Source organism: Haliotis rubra, unplaced genomic scaffold, assembly GCF_003918875.1.
Source record: "Haliotis rubra isolate DU_JTF1 unplaced genomic scaffold, ASM391887v1 Scf475, whole genome shotgun sequence".
Lineage (NCBI taxonomy): Eukaryota > Metazoa > Mollusca > Gastropoda > Lepetellida > Haliotidae > Haliotis > Haliotis rubra.
Window position 1 is genome coordinate 119,389 of NW_025767163.1, and position 18,917 is coordinate 138,305.

Sequence of the window (18,917 nt, forward strand, 5' to 3'; positions counted from 1 at the left end):
ATGTGACGTTAAATATCAACTCACTCACTCACTCACTAGGCATTATGTCAAGCATAAGTCACTGGATCAAGGTCGGTCGTTGTGTGATAGCATTTAAGACTTTAATTGATGAATCATATATTCTTAGTTCATGATATCGTTCAGTTTAAACACCTTGGGACACTAAATGCGCTTGGGTATTTGAATATTGTAATCATTTTGATCATTTCAAATGTTTTCACGCTAAGTAATCCCAAACAGGTTTATGCTTGAAACATATTTAGGCATCAAAGCACGCTTAATTATCGGACAAAGATTAAACACTTTCTACAGAGTAGATATCAATCAGACGTCTTTTCGGGCATTAGACCCGTAAACATCCGTGTTACAATGTACCTTCAGTAACCCATGCTTGTCGTAAGAGGCGACTAGCGGGATCAGGTGGTCAGGCTCGCTGGTTTGTGTCATCGGTTCCCAATTGCGCAGATCGATGTTCATGCTGTTGATCACTGGATTGTCTGGTCCAGACTCGATTATCTACAGACCGCCGCCATATAGCTGGAATATTGCTGAGTGCGGCGTAAAACTAAACTCACTCACTAACTTCAATAATTTGAACTGGAAGTCTTGAATTGTTGAACGATACAGAGCCTGGGACTTCCATGGTTAGATATTCAATTTTTGTCAAATGAGTTCAGTCATACAGTCACATAAAAAGTTTTAATTTCGGAACATTGTTTCTTGAAATACATGAAATAGGAGTCTGCTTCAGAAACTTCATATATGCCGTCTCTCTATCCAAGTATCGTATGTATACCATTCACAGACATTGAAATTGTAGGACAGGATATGAGTCAGTGATTGAGTGAGTTTAGTTTTACGTCGCACTCAGCAATATTCCAGCTATATTGCAGCGATCTGAAAATAATCGGATCTGGACCAGACAGTCCAGGGATCAACAGCATGAGCATCGATCTACGCAATTGGGATACGATGAAATGTGTCAGCCCAGTCAGCGAGACTGACCACCCGATCCCGTTAGTCGCCTCTTACGACAAGCATGGGTTACTGAAGATCAATTCTAACGGTTATCCCCAAAACTTCTACATGCCAAAACTTCTACAAAAAGTCAAGGCACAATTACGCACGTACCTATGGGTATAATGGAACAGCCCAGGGGTGGGATTATAGAGGGAGTAGTTCGGAGTAGAGGATTACAGGAGTAGAGAATTAAAACAGGTTCAATAACAACTTGTTATTTATTAAGTAAGATGAAAGAGTTTTATGTGTATACAGTAACAACATGATCCAAGCCCACCAATTCAGTGGAGACGGGCAACAGTTATAATTTTAAGCATTTAATATAAATTAATTAGCTAATAAAAACTTCAGTCAAAAATGTAGTTGATATTACAAATTGAGTCTTCTCACTTTATAAGAGATTACAACTGTAGTATATAACCTATGTCAACCTGCAGTAGGAGTATGCCAAATGGCTGGCATAAGAAAAGTAGAGTTTGATACCTCGCAGAAAGGAACCCCACAAGTCTTGCTAGATGGTTATGTCTACAACAATAATGTTGTCCGACAAACTTGCATACACTGGAAGTGTGAAAATCAACGTAGCACTTCCGCAGACAAGATCCGAGGTTGATCTCAACGGCGCCTGGACAGAGACAGCTGATGGGAGATCTTCCTTCTGTTTAGTGATGGGATGACGACAAGATGCTAGTCTTTGCAACAAGTGAGCAGCTCCAGGCCCTTCAGTCAGCTGAAACTCTATGGACGGAACATTCACCTCTTGCCCTGAACTTTGGAGCCAAGTGTATGTCATTCATGTCATCTTCAACTTATCCGCTAGTTAGTGCTGACGTTGTTATAAGACACGTAAGACAATACCAATACATTTATTCAACTTGATCTTAAGCCTAATTAAGCCTAACTAGTCGGACTAGTCCATCCATGTAGAAGTTTTGGCAGGACACCATTCTAACCCGGATCTTCACGGGTAGACAGGATGTAAGCGATGGTATTAAGAAGAATGCCGACTTACAATGTTAATTTTAATAATACACGAAAAACCAATTGTGAAAAAAACAAATATTTTCACCGAGCTGCTTGTTGAATTAAATCGAAGTTAGAATAAAGGCACATTATTTTGCTGGATGTAAGCTGTGAACAACAACATGTATGATATAAGAGCCTCTTCCTGCTGTGGGTTGACTGTGTTGAATATTCCATCACAAGGGATATCTATTTCAAATCACGAACTATGAAGGATCTTTTTAGTAATATAAGTTCTCATTTAATTATTGCATTTTTAAAAGAATTAGATTTGTTAACTGATTTGTAAATAGATTAATATTTTATGATTGGAATTAACTCAGAGTGTTAGTGGCTGTATCCTCGAGGGGGGTTAAAGTACTGTAAAATTATTGTCCTCCTGAGAGGATACGTAAGTCCCAAAACATTCGAAGTAAATTAAAATGTTCCACTTTTTAATCGTAGAATACCTGTTCTTTTAATGTATGGCTAGATTTGCTAAATTACTAGCTGGTGTAAATCCAGCTAGGGTCCATGCAGGAGGCAAATGTACTGTAAGTCCCCATGGTCCCTAGTATGGTGATCTACCTTCAGTTGTTGACAATCTATAGCCCGTTATTATATTGTATTGTCATCTATAGTTAAACTGTTTTAGATTTAATTACTAGTTTAAAATTCATCTCGGTGATAATCTAGTTGTTTTACTGTCCTTCGTAGACATGTTTTTATAATTTACTATTAATTATCATGTATACCAATTATTTGTTCTCGTCACGATATGGCTGAAATATTGCCGATGTGACGATAAAATTTAGCTCACTCACTCACTCCTACTGTGGGGTGTAGCCTTGTGGTTAATGTGTTCGCTCGTCACGACGAAGACCCGGGCTCGCTTCCCCACGTGGGTACACTGTGTGAAGCCCATTTCTAGTGTCCCCCCGTCGTGATATTGCTGGAATAGCGCTAAAAGCGGCGTAAAACTAAACTCACTCATTTAAAAACAAACAATTATGCGATATTGTCAGCTGGACAAAACATATTCGCATAACTTCTTTTCAATATGGTCGTCAATTGAGCTGAATTTGAAGGTGAATAATATGCAGGCTGGTAATTGTGATCTAGAGGAAGAGATGAAAATGACAATTGTGATATTATCATCGTGAGGTTAGAAAACATGTGATTCGCCTTGATATTTCCATCCGTATGGGTCCTTGGTCCTTAGAAACTTTAGACAGGTCAATAAAAGCCATAGGCAAGCTTTTTAACGTATGCAGGTGGATATATGGGACTGAGTATTGATTCTGATCACCAGCCGACCTATAAAATCAGCTTGCATTTGTTGTATTGCCAATCTACTTTATTCCAGCGTATCGTGTATTCCTATGAATTTTCAATTGACAACACAAACTAGGGCAATAACAAGCTATTTGTCCATCTTAATTAAAATTTATAGAGCTGAATTTACTAAGAAATTGAAAATGTGATATTCTGGTTGTGGCAGGTATCAGTACTAGGACGATTTATCTGTTTATGGAAACATATGAATATGTACCTAAAACAATGATAATTGTTCATGACGCAAGCTGTAGCCATTACATAACATACCTAAAAATACAGTTTCCAAAATCCAAACATAAACCATTTCTAACGTTTCACGTTATATTCACATGTTCTTATTTACATTAAACTCCCTATGAGCGATTTTAAAAGTTAAATTCAAATTTAATTTTAAGATAATTTGATTTTAATTTTAATTTAAAAACCTGTAAGCAGATCAATGCAGTGCTTCGATGAAGTCTGGATTAATAAATACACAAGGTGCTCATGACACTTTCGTGGTCAGCGGTATACCCTCGCCACATGTTATTAATTAGCACACACCACGCTATGAAACTATAATGTAACTCTATTACCGAGCCATTGAATTATATGTGAATATGGTAATCTTCCATTCATCTATGAATGAATCGTTAGTAAGGAGAAGATGAAACGTAAATGTATCACCATATGCATTAACCTCTCTCATTTATATTCAGTGTAACTTGAATGCTCGTAAATTTTATAAGTTTCAATTTAATTTGATTTAATAAGTTTCAATTTGGCAGCCGAATGATACCTTTACATATAGGGGTGAGAATGTACGCTTTTACCACGGTACGATACGTATAGTGGCACAAGGCCTTTGGTTCAGTTCGTTTCGGTTCGGTATATAAGATATGATCATAATGCAGAATGTTGACAAGAGCCAAACCTTACATTGTTTAATAACATGGAACAATAAAGATTCGATTTCTAGACATTTTAGAAATAGGTTTAAACAGTTGATAAAATGACGGTACGAAAACCGAATTTTTCGATTGCATAACGGTATACCGAACCGAAGGCAAAATACCGTAGTTCTATTGATACCGCAGTGTAACGTTTCACCCCTATGTATTTCACACGTTGGTGATATGGACCTCAATTTAACACCTTCATTTCCAGGATTTGGGAACTCGTGCCACTTCATGCTGTGTTACTGTCCGCTTGATGTTTTACTGGTAGAACATCCAGGTGTGCGAGTTGCACACGTGAAATTGATATTTCACTACTTCCAGTAGTACGCTTGAAGATTACCCGGCTGTTCGTCAAAAATAGCGAAAAGTGACAACAAAATAATGATCGTTTGTTAAACAATCTTTTTATTCGGTTGTCCAAACTTATGAGACAAATAAATCATCAGAGTTGGTCTGTCGATTCCACGTGACTGTGCAAAGTTTGGTTTTGATGCAACTGTTAGATTTTGTGTTCGTGAGAAATTCATCGGTCTCAAATGAAATCAAACGGACTGCATGTATTTATACCGCTCCTTATCTTTCCACTGAAGCAAACACAGAGCGCTACATTAATACCTCAATAAAGAACTCGGTGTGCCCTCCAAGAGTTTCATCCTAAGCTCCTTGTTCAAAGTGGTGCGGTTGACAAAAAACCCACTGAAGCTTCTAATGACAAAATCACCTCGAAATTGTTTGGTACACTGGGTCTTTTGTTTTTCCTTAGAATGGCGATAAGCTCTTCATAAAATTGTCAAAATATGAACAAATATGTTTGCATTGTCTGACGGTCGTGTATTGTTTGCAGTGTTTTGCCCAAACGGTCCACACAATAAGTGTGTTATTGGGTTTAGTTTTACGCCGCTTTTAGCAATATTCCAGCAATATCAGGGCGGGGGACACCGAAATAAGCTTCACGCATTGTACCCATGTGGGGACTCGAACCCGGGTCTTCGGCGTGACGAACGAATGCTTAACCACCAGGTTACCACACCGCATAGTTAAGGGGTGAGGATGCTTTTATGTCATTAACAGCTTACATCCAGCAAAATAATGTGCCGTTATTTTAACGTCGTTTTAATTTCCCCTTTGCAATTCAAGGTATTGTTATGTCTAGCAGTGTTTTAATTGTGTAATAAGTGTTTTGTAATTTTGTAATAATTTGCTGGCCTTCTATATCCCGTTTATATATTGTACCTGTATACATTGTATAACTGTGATGCTGTAGACAGGCTTGTATAGTCTATATTCCAAATTGCTGAACAGATTACTTTCTGGAACACGGCGCTGTTAAATATATTTAACTATATTAACCTTGTAGTTCTTCGAACTTTATAATGCAGTTCGTTCATCTAGACATTCATTAAACGGTACATGTAGTACTCTAAGGCTTTTCCTTCCAATTCCACCGCCCAGATTACAAGGGTTTCACTGTTTTCGATTTTTCATATACCTTTTCATTCATCTAAAGTTCTAATAATTTCTTCACTTTTTCGATCGGCCAATAATTCCCTATCCATTCTTTCGATTATTTCATTCAAACACCCATTCATCCAAGATAATGATCGCGGGGCCTTTCTCTGTAACAAAATATTTTAGAATTTTATTGATATTCTTATATATTTTATATGTGACAAATGTCAAACGGAAACATGCTTGTTTTCAAAACGCTGTGTAAGAAATCATTCGGAATGGCCGTTGATAAGCGAGAGTCAGCTTGCTTCATTCAACCTAGAGCTAACTAGCGTTTGCTGCAATCGATAAACCGCCAGTGACGTATTCCTCGACGAGGAACTATTTTCGCCGGTGCACGCGTTCCTCTCTCCGCTGTGATGAGGTCGACAGGCACAGCGAAGCGGATGTGGAATACCTCGGGCTGGAGTGTAAACTGATTGCCAAGAATCATGGACGTTTCATAGACTACGTATATACCCCTCTCCCCAAATGGCGGACGACAAAGAAGGTAAGAATCGCAATATCTGCATGGCCGTGGTTTACGACAAGGGCATAAGCGCTGGTCGGTTGCAGCCAGACGATAGTGATTGAAATGTGACCTTCGACCAGTGACCCCTGACCCTGAAATTCTGAGTGGTTAAGGAAACGCGAGCTCGCTGCCGCGACGGCGGAGGAAACGCATGTACATGTAATAATAGTGTTGCCATGACGAATCGTGCTGGGCGGGAGTAGATGTCCTTGAGGGACAAGATGCATAAATCTTCAAAGGCAACAGAACAGCATAATACCGCGGTCTCTTCAACTCCCCCCCCCCCCCAACTCGGTCATTGTGTCTCACGTCTCGCACCTATCCCGCCTCCGTGACTAAGCGGCAAATTAGATGCAGCCTTTGTTTTCATTGTATCACTGAATCTCCCCTCCACTTTACAATGAGTATGAGCTTAAATATCTATTTCAACAACCTGAAACGTAGTATTATCTCAAGAAATGGCCCAGGGCCCCGTTTCACAAAGCTATCGTAGCGCTACGACTGTCGTACCTCCTATATACTGTAACATAGACTTGCGACAGCCGAAGCGCTGCGATAGCTTTGTGAAACGGGGCCTTCGACAATGTTTATTGATGAACTATTCCCACAATACAGGATATGAAACCGATTCTACGTGTATCTCTCAAAGCTGTTGCCGTGCAGTTTATCTAAGTGAGACCATTTAGCAAACTACGTTGGGAACAGGTGTGCAAGTGCGCTTGAAATTTACGAGCAATATGCATTCGCATGATAAAGATGATCTGTTGCCATGGAAATTTCATATTCTCGGTATCTCGTTACAGATCAACGCAGCCCCGCCAAGCGCAAAGGGGTAAGTACGCTGCTGACTAAAATATCATGATTCCTGGGAAAATGTTTATGAACCGTCGCAAATTCAGGAACCATTAAAAGTTGAGAAAGGGACGAATATAGGGGAGAGAGAGAGAAAGAGAGAGAGAGCTACGGAGAGTCACTAATGAAACTACGGAGAGTCATTAATGACATAAGTATGGGGAAATAATCTAATGCTGTATTTCATGTTCTGCAAATTAGGCCAATATGGTAGGATATACTCGAGCCTTTGAAACAAAAGAACGAAATAAGGTAACGATTAATTAACGAAAAATGCTGCATATAGGGTGTACTTATTATAGGTATCACTGTTCTATTTCAAGGGAATAATACTTTTAGTGATACCAAAAAAATGCCAAAAGCGCTTTTCAAGCAATTTTCAGGCTTGCTATAGACGTTACTGAATTTGATCACGTGTTTGAAATTGCGTTTTAAGGTGACTGGACGGTTATATTTAGCAGTGACGATGTTCAGTAGCGCTATATAAATAGAATCTCTCCACGTTGTTTTGTGTTAAGACATGATTGTAATGAACGTACTCGGCACAGGCTGTTCAATATATTTTTATCAGTATCAGTATATTTTGTCTACATGTTCTACATCCGGCAGTGGCATCCTGGTTAGAATTAGTTACAGCGACAGGTGCTGGTTGTAAGGGGCAGAACCGCGGAAATCCAGGTCAGAATTGATCGTCAGCAACACGTGCTTGTCGGATTAGAGGCGACTAACGGGATGAGATGTCCAGTCTCTATGACCTGGCTGTCACCCTATCCCCATTGCCTAAATCAATGCTCATGATGTCAATCACTGGATTATTTGGTTCACACTTGAGTGGAGCATGAAACAACACACAGAGTTCGAGGCGTCTTACCGGCTCGGAGACTTTTTTAAAAATAATTTTATTGTTTTTAAAGATGTTTTACAGTCTATTCCGAAAACTCAACAAAGGACATTCAGGTTACAATACAATACAAGCATATGATGTACAAATCATGTGAACCGTTCATGACATGAAGACCAGAACTTATAAAAGGCGCTGATATTAAACTCCATTAAACAAGAGCACTTTGTTATCATATAATAATGTCTAATTTCATTCTGGAAGACATGGAAAGGTAGCGCACTGTTTTTTAATCTGCTTCCAAAAATTAGGTTTTCAAAGACAATAATAATAATATTGAGAGGGTCATTGTTTTTCGTTCATGGAGTCTCGTAGCCTAACGACGACGATCGGTGCTCATTATATCAACCACTGGATTGTCTGATCGAGACGCGATCATTTACAGTACGACGTCATATAGCTGGAATACTAAACAATTATGCAGAGGTAACCCTGGCCCTATGCTTTGAGACGGGAGGGAATTGAACACAACCCTAATTAACAGAAGTGTCCACAAGCGATTTCTAATTTTGATATTTCTATACAGGTTTGCAAGTAATTATTTCATGCTTGCACACTACCAAATGCGGATCGGCAATATAATTCGGCTTCCCCTCCGTTACAAGTTATATTCCGACAAAGTTTTAATTTGTGACCTGAAACTTTTCGTAATTCCCGACTCCAATACAAGCGGTGTTCAGTAAAGTGAGCCCCAATGGGTTTACTGTTGTCTGTCGGAGAGTCCCTGAACCTAGTCTGACTCACAGTCCCTGAAACACATTATTTTCCCTACTGCCTAGCCCTCCCTTCAATGCAAAAGCCCTAAATGAAGCAAGTCTCGAATTCCTTAAGTTCCTCCAGTGCATGGAGAAAGAAGGGGTATGTACCACGGGAATAAACTCCTAAACACTTGAGTTTTATACCATGTGTATCTGTATATAGAGGTACATCTTCGCTAATAATCGGAAACACTCGTTACAAACACTGTGACGTAGTTTTCACGTGCATTTCATGAACTCTTGTTTCAACCAGGGACGTGTGTGTGTTTCAGCATCGGAATAGCAATGCATTTGTGCCTGTGTTTCTTTCTTAGATGGAATTTACCACAAGGAATAGTGTTACACCAACAAAATAGTAAGCATCACTATATATGCAATATTAAAAATGTGTTACACCAACTAAATGGTGAGCATAACTATATTTATATCAATAAGCAATATGAAAAATGTGTGTTACACCACCTCAATGACTCGTGAAGATCCAGGGTAGAATAGGTCTTCACCAACCCATGTGCTTGCCATAAAAAGGCGACTATGCTTGTCGTAAGAGGCGACTAACGGGATCGGGTGGTCAGTTTCGCTGACTTGGTTGACACATGTCATCGGTTCCCAATTGCGCAGATCGATGCTCATGCTGTTGCTCACTGGATTGTCTGGTCCAGACTCGATTATTTACAGACTGCCGCCATATAGCTGGGATATTGCTGAGTGCGGCGTAAAACTAAACTCACTCACTCACCACCTAAATGGTAGCATAGCTATATCTATACAAATATGCAATATGAAAAATGTCTTTTATTTTTGAATTTTGATCAATATATTTCATTATTTTGTTACGCTTTCTAACATATTTCCTCTATGTAAAGGGAACAATATTGTGTTCTAGAATAGGTAATACGCTAACACACGCAGTAAGCCATGTTGAAGGATTAAGAATACTGAAACTGTATGTTCAAATGAACACTCGTGTAAGTCCCAAATTAAACTAACAGTAACTAAAATGACTTCAGAGGAATTAATACACGAATACCTAACATTGTTCTTACATATTAAACCAAGAACCAAAAAGCTCTAACTACTTTTTTAAATAAACCGCCAAGTTTTTTGTCTCCTGCATTCTTAAAGCCCATCTTCTCTTCTCTACATGCTCCTTTTATGTTCTTACCTCTTTTATCACTGTGGGGGTGGTAGGGTAGCCTAGTGGTTAAAGCGTCCGCTCGTCACGCCGAAGGCCCGGGTTCGATTCCCCACATGGGTACAATATGTGAAGCCCATTTCTGGTGTCCTCCGCCATGATATTGCTGGAATATTGCTAAAAAGCGGCGTAAAACCATACTCACTCACTCACTATGAAAAACAATCGTACAAAGTTACCTATGTTAGATCATCCAAATACCCAAAGGAAACCTATATCTATAGATATTGACAAGTGGATTGAAAATACTGTGTTCAAACTGCCAAGGATTAAACAATAAGAAAAAAACGACTAAATATTTTTCAAAATATGAAATAGAAAAATGCTAGCATATATTGTCTTCAGGATACACATTTTACTTCAGAACTAGAATATAAAATTAAGGAGAATGGGGATCTCGTAACTACTGCTTCAGTTCGTATAGAAGCAACTCACGATGTGTAGCAATCCTCTTTTAATGAAGATTTTCATTGTACAAGCGTTGAAGAGAAAGAGATGAAAATAATGGCAATTATCTCATATTGAAATTAAGGCTAACGGATAACACCTTCACCTTAGCAACTCTATATGGGCTGAGAAATGATGACCCATTATTTTTCGCCAACATTATTGATATTATTGAATCACTTGACTCTGACTACTATAACATAAACTGACGCACAAAAGAAAGCACACACCTGTTTTTTTGGATTATTTGAAAAGTGTTGTGATTTTGACTGTCAACTTCACAATTGGGCACGATATCTGTAGTGTTTTGGCAACATATTAGGAAAGTCTGTGACTTATATATCATTGTAAAAACTCTTTTCACAACATTTACGTCGCTTTTTGGAAAGTAATCCAAAATCACTGTGTGTGTACTTTCTTTTGTACGTCAGTTTATGTGGAGACTGAAATCTTGTACAAAATCTGGAGATTGACACTTTCAACTAAAAACATATTAATAATCCAAACGCAAGACTGTCAACTTCACAATTGGGCACGATATCTGTAGTGTTTTGGCAACATATTAGGAAAGCCTGTGACTTATATATCATTGTAAAAACTCTTTTCACAACATTTACGTCGCTTTTTGGAAAGTAATCCAAAATCACTGTGTGTGTACTTTCTTTTGTACGTCAGTTTATGTGGAGACTGAAATCTTGTACAAAATCTGGAGATTGACACTTTCAACTAAAAACATATTAATAATCCAAACGCAAGACTGTCAACTTCACAATTGGGCACGATATCTGTAGTGTTTTGGCAACATATTAGGAAAGCCTGTGACTTATATATCATTGTAAAAACTCTTTTCACAACATTTACGTCGCTTTTTGGAAAGTAATCCAAAAACACTAGGTGTGTACTTTCTTTTGTACGTCAGTTTATGTGGAGACTGAAATCTTGTACAAAATCTGGAGATTGACACTTTCAACTAAAAACATATTAATAATCCAAACGCAAGCGAAAAGGTAATTGAATTCATTGAAGAACATAGTTTAATAGATCCGTGGAGATTAACCAATGACACGTCAAATAGATACACTTGGAGACATCCCAATCCTGTTAAACAGGCAAGATTAGATTTCTCTTTACACTAAAAAAACTGGTATTGATCCTGCTTTTAAATCTGATCATTCATCAATCTGGCTAATTCTGGATTTGTGTGAAGTAGAAAAAGGTAGAGGTTACTGGAAATTTAACAACTCATTACTTAGAGATAAAACCTATGTTGAAAAGTTAAAAGAAACAATAAAAGATACTAGTAATCAATATCAAAATGGAATTAATGATGACGGCAATCCGACATACAGTATAGACGATCAACTCCTCTTTGAAACGCTGTTAATAAAATACTCTTCTGAGAAAAAAAGAGAAAAGATTGAGAAAGAAATAGCAAACATAGTAGAAAGTCTCACGATTGAACTAGACTCAGCTAAAGAATTATCACAAAAGGAAGACATTCAGTCTAAGTGAAAAATAGAAAATGAAAAACTTATCGATATTCAATCGGTGAAAACTGAAGGTATTATACTTCGATCAAAAGCTGAATGGAACGAAAAGCGAGAGAAACCAACAAAATATTTCTTATCACTAGAGAAACGTAACTTCCTGAATAAGGGGCGGTGGGGTAGCCTTGTGATTAAAGCGTTCGCTCGTCACGCTGAGAATCCTGGGTACAATGTGTGAAGCCCATTTCTGGTGTCCCCCGCCGTGATGTTGCTGGAATATTGCTAAAAGCGGCGTAAAACCATACTCACTCACTCACTCCAAGGTCTCACTCAGGTTTGTTGTGGCGACTTCGTCCAGGGGAGTCGGACAGTTGTGACCGATAACTGCCCCCAGAAGTTAAAGCTTTGTTTGAATAAGCTAACTTTAGGGGTCAGTGGATCATGCATGTGTTTGCTGTCGTGCCCTCTGCTTAAACAAAGACTTTTGTAGGAACGATGCCCGGCTTAAGAGTGTAATTATCTACAGTCTCCGTTTCAGCGAGATATTCATGTGAAACCGGTAAACTTTGAAGCATGCGTGTCGTGCGTAACGTCACCCGGATCCTTTTGAAGATAACTTTAAGTACAACTCGTGTAGCGTTAGGACAAGGTGAAATGGGGTTTAACGTCGTTTAACGTTTAATCTCGCTCATGTGACGACGTGCATTCCTGTGTAAGTGCGTGCCACAGCTGGTTTTATAGTGCCAGCTCATCGAGATACCATGCCACAGTAAGCATGAATACCCCACTCAGACACATTATACTGACTCCGAGCCGACCAGTCCTTGTTGTACCCATTAATGCCGAGCGCCAGGCAGGGACCAACAAGTACCATATTTTAACGTTTTTTGGCATGACGCGGCCGGGAATCGAACCCGCGACCTTCCGCTCTCCGGGCGGCCGCTGTAACCACTACACCACGGAGGCGGTCTGTAGCGGTAGGGAGGTTTGGTCTGAGGGGCTGTTGTTGTTATTTTCATGGTATATTTTGATGTCTTGACACGAGTAAATTTAAGGGTGTAAATGTGGCTAATGCTGCAAAAAAAACTTGTGCAGCTTTTCATGACAGTTTGGCATGTGGGCATCATATAACCTCTTGGGGGCAGGGGAAGCCTAGTGGTTAAAGCGTTTGCTTGTCACCCCGAAGACCTGGGTTCGATTCCCCACATGGGTACAATGTGTGAAGCCCATTTCTGGTGTCCCCACGCCGTGATGCTGCTAAAAGCGGCGTAAAACCATACTCACTTACTCATATAAACTCCATGCGTATATTTGCGCATTTTATTGTAGCTACCAAGTCGCCATGAATCATGCTCAAAGTTCCCCACTTGTAAACAGGAACAGCTTTGCTAAAAAACACAGATGGCCTACACCGGAAAGTGGCGCTAAACTATATACATGTGCCTCAGGGAGTGAGTGATTTGAATTAACGTCGCTGAAAATAGCATCACAATTACGTCACCGCCTGTCGTATCTTGAAAGACGACAACGAAGCTGGTCTGAAATGTTTACCTCTTTCCTGAAACCCATTGTAACCAAATCAAGTTTGATAATTAGGATTGAGCCAAGGGACGCAACTCTGTGTAAGTGCGATAACGACTGGTGCGCTCACAAGTCAACGCTCCAGCATTCATTCGAATAGCCAAATATCTCTTTCAAAGTGACATTCTTGTGGTGCATTCAGTTCTGTACACTGCACATGCATTAGAATGCAAATACAGAGCCAAGAGCAAAGTTCTGCGTCACATTAAGATTGAAAAAACGCCGTTATCAGGCTCGTGAAAGAATGTACTCCGGTCGTCAAGACCAACAATCCGTGACGAAACGCCTCTCGGAGCTACAGGCTGTTTATGACTGAATTCTTAGGTGATAACGTAGACTTGTCATCTGTCCAGGATGTAGTCAAACAGATCTTCACCGTTACCTAGTTTGGACGTGGGACACTCGGACAACCTCATCATGAAGGTAAATCCGAAAGGCACGATGATCGAGATTTTTTTTATCGATTGTTTTTTATAAGTGTATAGGATGTGCATCAAATGGATTTGATATTTCTAAACCGGCTTTCGTTTTCATTATTCCGTTACTCTTTCAAGCATTGTACCAAATGCTTCTTGTCACCTATATTCTATTTCCGTGTTCAGTCGAAGGGAAATCGTGAGAGAGACGAAAACAAACCTTTAGAATCGCTTCTATTCTCATTAGATATGTAAAAAATGTATGTGTTTTGTTTCACGCGGACTTTTCTATTACGTGTATGTGATGTGCATCAAAGGATTTGACATGATTTCTAAACCCCGCTTTCGTTTTCGATATTTCGTTACTCTTTCAAGCATTGTACCAAGTTAGTTTTTTTGGTATTGTCTATTTCCCTTTTCAGTCGACGTGAAGCTATGAGAGTAAAATTGAACTTAAGAATCGCTCCTATTCTCATAGAAATATAAATATGTAAAAGAAATATGTGGGTTTTTACACGCGGACCTCCATAGTATTTCAGTTGAGCATCGATTTACCCAATTGTATAGCTATGGCATGCATCATTTAACCGCCGATCCCGTTACCCGTGAGTTAGGGTTGCTGAAGACCAATTCTAATCCGCATCTTCACGGGTTATGTATATATATGTCTATATATCACATAGATAAAAACAACAACAGAATGCCTTATTCTCCAACATGTTTCGTTCTTTACTCTTCAGGGAGATTGTAGCAGTTGTAGCAGATTGAATGTATGCATATATGTTATACTTATGCAGATCTGCTACAATCTCCCTGAAGAGTAAAGAACGAAACATGTTGGAGAAAAAGGCATTCTGTTTGTATTTATGTATGTGATATTTATGACTGAACACCTGTACTATATATATATATATATGTATGTATGTATGTATGTATATGTGTATACGTCTTCACTGAATCATTATATTTTTTAATAACTTTCTGTCGGCATTAGAAATGGCTAAAAAGATTTTATCAAATTCAACAACGGTTCATTCAAATTTCAAGTGCATAAAGTACGTTTTCATTACCCATCAGATTATACGCACAAGCCTTCAAGGCTACATCATTCCCTTTCAAATTGATCAGGTTTAGTCACCTTGACAAAAATATTCACAAATATTCGCTTGTTATTTATTTACCTCTCACCTCGATATCTGACTTGATCAGATGTTCACGAGTGCACAAGTTGTTTAAGGCATACGAATTCGGTGCGTCCCATTGGAACGGCTAAGGACTCTAGGTGGTGTAATGCTCAGTGTGGTCGTGTGGATGGTGCACAGAAATATAGAGGGGTATCAAAACGTTCCCTTGGGCTTCAGTCACGCCGAAGACCCGGGTTCGATTCCCCACATGGGCCATGAATGGAATATTGCTAAAAGCGGCGTAAAACTAAACTCAGTCAGTCAGTCAGCCCATGAATGTGTTTCACCGTCACGCTAAACCTCACCGAAGGAAAATTCACGTTTCGTTTCGGGAGCAGATGTTGAAAGCCGTCCTATTTTTTCCCTCAAAAGTGGGTACACTGGTTCATTGGTTAACTGGTGCCTTTGATAGTCTTGGAGTCTTGAAAAAAATAATTCCATTGTTTAAAAAAAGAGTTTCCATGGCAACGGCTTTGACATAGGCTGGGAATTGCGGTAGTTCTTGTGTCCGTTGCAGACCTTGTGAGCTGAGGTGAAATTGGGTTTAACGTCGTGCTTGAGAATATTTCGCTCATATGACGACGTGCATGCGTGTGTATGTGTATGTGCGGCTGCTTGTACTAGCCCAGACTTAAGCTGGTTTATAGTGCTAGCCCACTGGGATACCATGCCGCAGTGAAGCATGAATACCCCACTCAGACACATTATATACAGACTCCGAGCCGACCAGTCCTTGTTGTACCCATTAATGCCGAGCGCCAGGCAGGGACCAACAAGTACCATATTTTAACGTCTTTTGGTATGACGCGGTCGGGGATCGAACCCGCGACCTTCCGCTCTCCGGGCGGACGCTCTAACCACTACACCGCGGAGGCGGTCGCAGACCTTGTAACCGCCCATTGTTTCATCACTCAACTTTACATAAAGATAGGTCTTAGTGGTTAACTGGTGCCCTTTGGTAGTCATAGAGTCATGCGTTTTAAGAAATATATTTGGGGTTTCCATAGGAACAGATTTGACGTAGGATGGAAATTGCGGTGGTGCTTGTTTCCGTTGCAGACCTTGTAAACCGCCCATTATCTCTTATCATAACTGTGCATATGGATAGGTCAAGTGGTGAACTTGCGCTGTTTTAAGGAGGGAATGGTGGTGGTGCTCGTTTCCGGAGCCGGTGAAGAAAAGGAGATATATTTAGGACAGGCTTACACGTCCGTACGCACGCACAGTCGCACACATTACACAATTTCCTCATCCATCTTAATTTCGAATATCTACATATATTTATTCGTTTACACAACGAATGTTGGTTACTATAACCTTTTCCTTACCCCCAATGCCCTGGTTTGATTCCTCAAATTGGGGCAATGCATGCATTTCTGGTGTCCTCGTATTGCTGGAACACAAGGCGTAAAAGCTTACTCATCTGTTCTCATTTGTCACAGGCAAACTGTAGCGCAAATAGGGCTGCGCAACACACAGAAAATTACCAGTCTTCGTATCTCGCATTTTCGAAGACTGGTCATTTTCTCTGTGTTGCGCAACCCTTTTTGCGCTACAGCTTGCCTGTGCACTTGTTGAACGGCAAGGTATACGAGGCAATCCTGTATTAATTAGCGAGAGAAACGTGACGGAATACATGTAAAATTAACTCATATTAGTTTTACGTCGCTAATACGATTTGATATTTGGTGGGCCATATGTGCTAACGCACTGCGACTTTCTATGCGACACCCATGACTCTGCGGGACCCGGATCACAGCTGAACCTTGCTTTGTAACCATCATACCCCCGGCCCGTAGGATGCAGCAACGTGTACAACGACCGGCAGGACCTGAGCCGCAGGGCTACAGATAAGGGGCGTACAGGCGTAATGTACGCCTCAAAATCAATTAAGTACGACATAATATAAGATTTCAAGCCTATCGTGTACGCACATAAATACCTTTGTACGTCTAATTTCCGTGCGTATCGTGCAAATGGAAATCTATTTCGGAAAAATACTTGTCAAGTTTCTTTTGCGAAACACGATTTTACATATGAGGTAACCCCGACAGTAGGATTCCCTTGCGTTGCCATGCAGCGATATGCGTCACTATTTTTCGATTGGCTAAAAACTACACTGTGGCTATTTATATCCAGCCGGACCTGACATTTCGCGCATCACACGGTCGCTCAGTTATTTCTCACGCGTCTTCAAATACAAATACATGGTTGGAAATAGTGATCGATGAATCGTCCAGACAAACCACATCACCAACTCGCTCACACAAAAACATGTCAGTACTCCTTCAAAATTCTCAGTACACCTCCACTTGCAATATGATGTGTAAGTACACTCGCACCCCCAAAAGTTATCTGGAGCCCTGTGTGCCTTCCTCCCTCCCCTAGTCTGTCTCACAGCCCCTGAACCATATCATTTTCCTACTGCCCAGCCCTCCATGCAATGCGGAAGCACTAAATGAAGCAAGTCTAGATTTCCCCAGGTTCAGGATCTCTGGTCTCCCAGAGGCTTTTAAATTTAAATGGGTTTTTTGTTACAATCAAAAATACATATTTAGAGACTAAGCGCTAGTCTATCCCTCCCCCTAAATCCCACGCCGTGATATTGCTGGCAATAGCGTGTTCGACATCATCAATCAAATTCATCACAAACATTAATTCTGCCTGTTCGTTGCTTCTTTAATGTTGACCCACACACACCCAAACAACATGACGCATTCCTTCATCCTTAACCGTGAAGATCCGGGTTATAATTATTATTATTCAGCAACACCTGCTTGTCGTAAAAGGTCACTATCGGGATCGAGCGGTCATGCTTGCTGTCGTCATATGAGCGAAATATTCTCAAGCACGACGTTAAACCCAATTTCACCTCACCTCATGCTTGCTGACTTGATTGACACATGTCATCGTATCCCATGCATGTTGTAGAATCCCAATTGCGCGGATCGATGCTCATGATATCGACAACAGTGTCTGGTCAAGATGTGATTATTTACAGGGCATATAGCTGAGTACGCCCTTAAACAAACAGAACAAACACCCCGCCCCAAGTGGGCAACCTAAATTGTCCCCACACCCTTTCCAAAATTCATGGAATCAATGATCATCATTCCTACAGAGCAGGGGTGTGTTAATGTTTAAGGCATTTGCTCGTCGCACCGCAGACCCGGCTTCCCACATGATGGGTACAATGTGCGAAGCCCATGTCTCGTGTCCCCAGCCGTGATATTCCGGAAAAGCGACGTAAAACACTCACTCACTCACTCACTCACTCACTCACTCACTCACTCCAACCCAACCCAACCCACTCAACCCAACCCAACCCAACCCCAACCCACTCACTCACTCGCTCACTCGCTCACTCACCCCAACCCAACCCCTGTTTGTTCCGTTGTCGAGGATCTCTGCGTGTCAGTTTACAACATTTCACTGTTTCTCTCCGTCCTAAGCAAAGTTTTATATTCATATCCGATCTTAAATCGTGCTGGCAAACGCATACTTTTTGTGGTTTAAGTTATTTTTGATCCCTTCCGAGCTGACAGTCAACACGACAGTCTCAAAGCCAGTCGGGAAACAACAAGGTAAAGCACGTAGCAAACAACCCGACACGGAATTCCTGGGACGTCATCTCCACGCGCTACGTCTTTGTCTTAAGCAGGAGGCCCAACTACACACACAAGACAACCGTTCGTTTGTCTCTGTGACCGCATCCCCCGCTTTTCAACATCAGAAATATACTGGAAACCATTAAAAACGCAATTTCCAATTCAAAGCT

General features: G+C 40.4%; 1 protein-coding gene across 1 annotated transcript in view; it reads left to right on the top strand.

Annotated features, from left to right (window-relative positions):
* Positions 1 to 6,140: 6,140 nt before the first annotated feature.
* The window catches only part of LOC124290793, a 38,727-nt gene continuing 25,950 nt past the window's right edge, over positions 6,141 to 18,917 (top strand). Inside the window, 2 exon segments of the mRNA XM_046727619.1 lie at positions 6,141 to 6,297; positions 7,122 to 7,150. Of these exon segments, the coding sequence (XP_046583575.1) occupies positions 6,279 to 6,297; positions 7,122 to 7,150 (48 nt within the window). The 5' untranslated portion in view covers positions 6,141 to 6,278.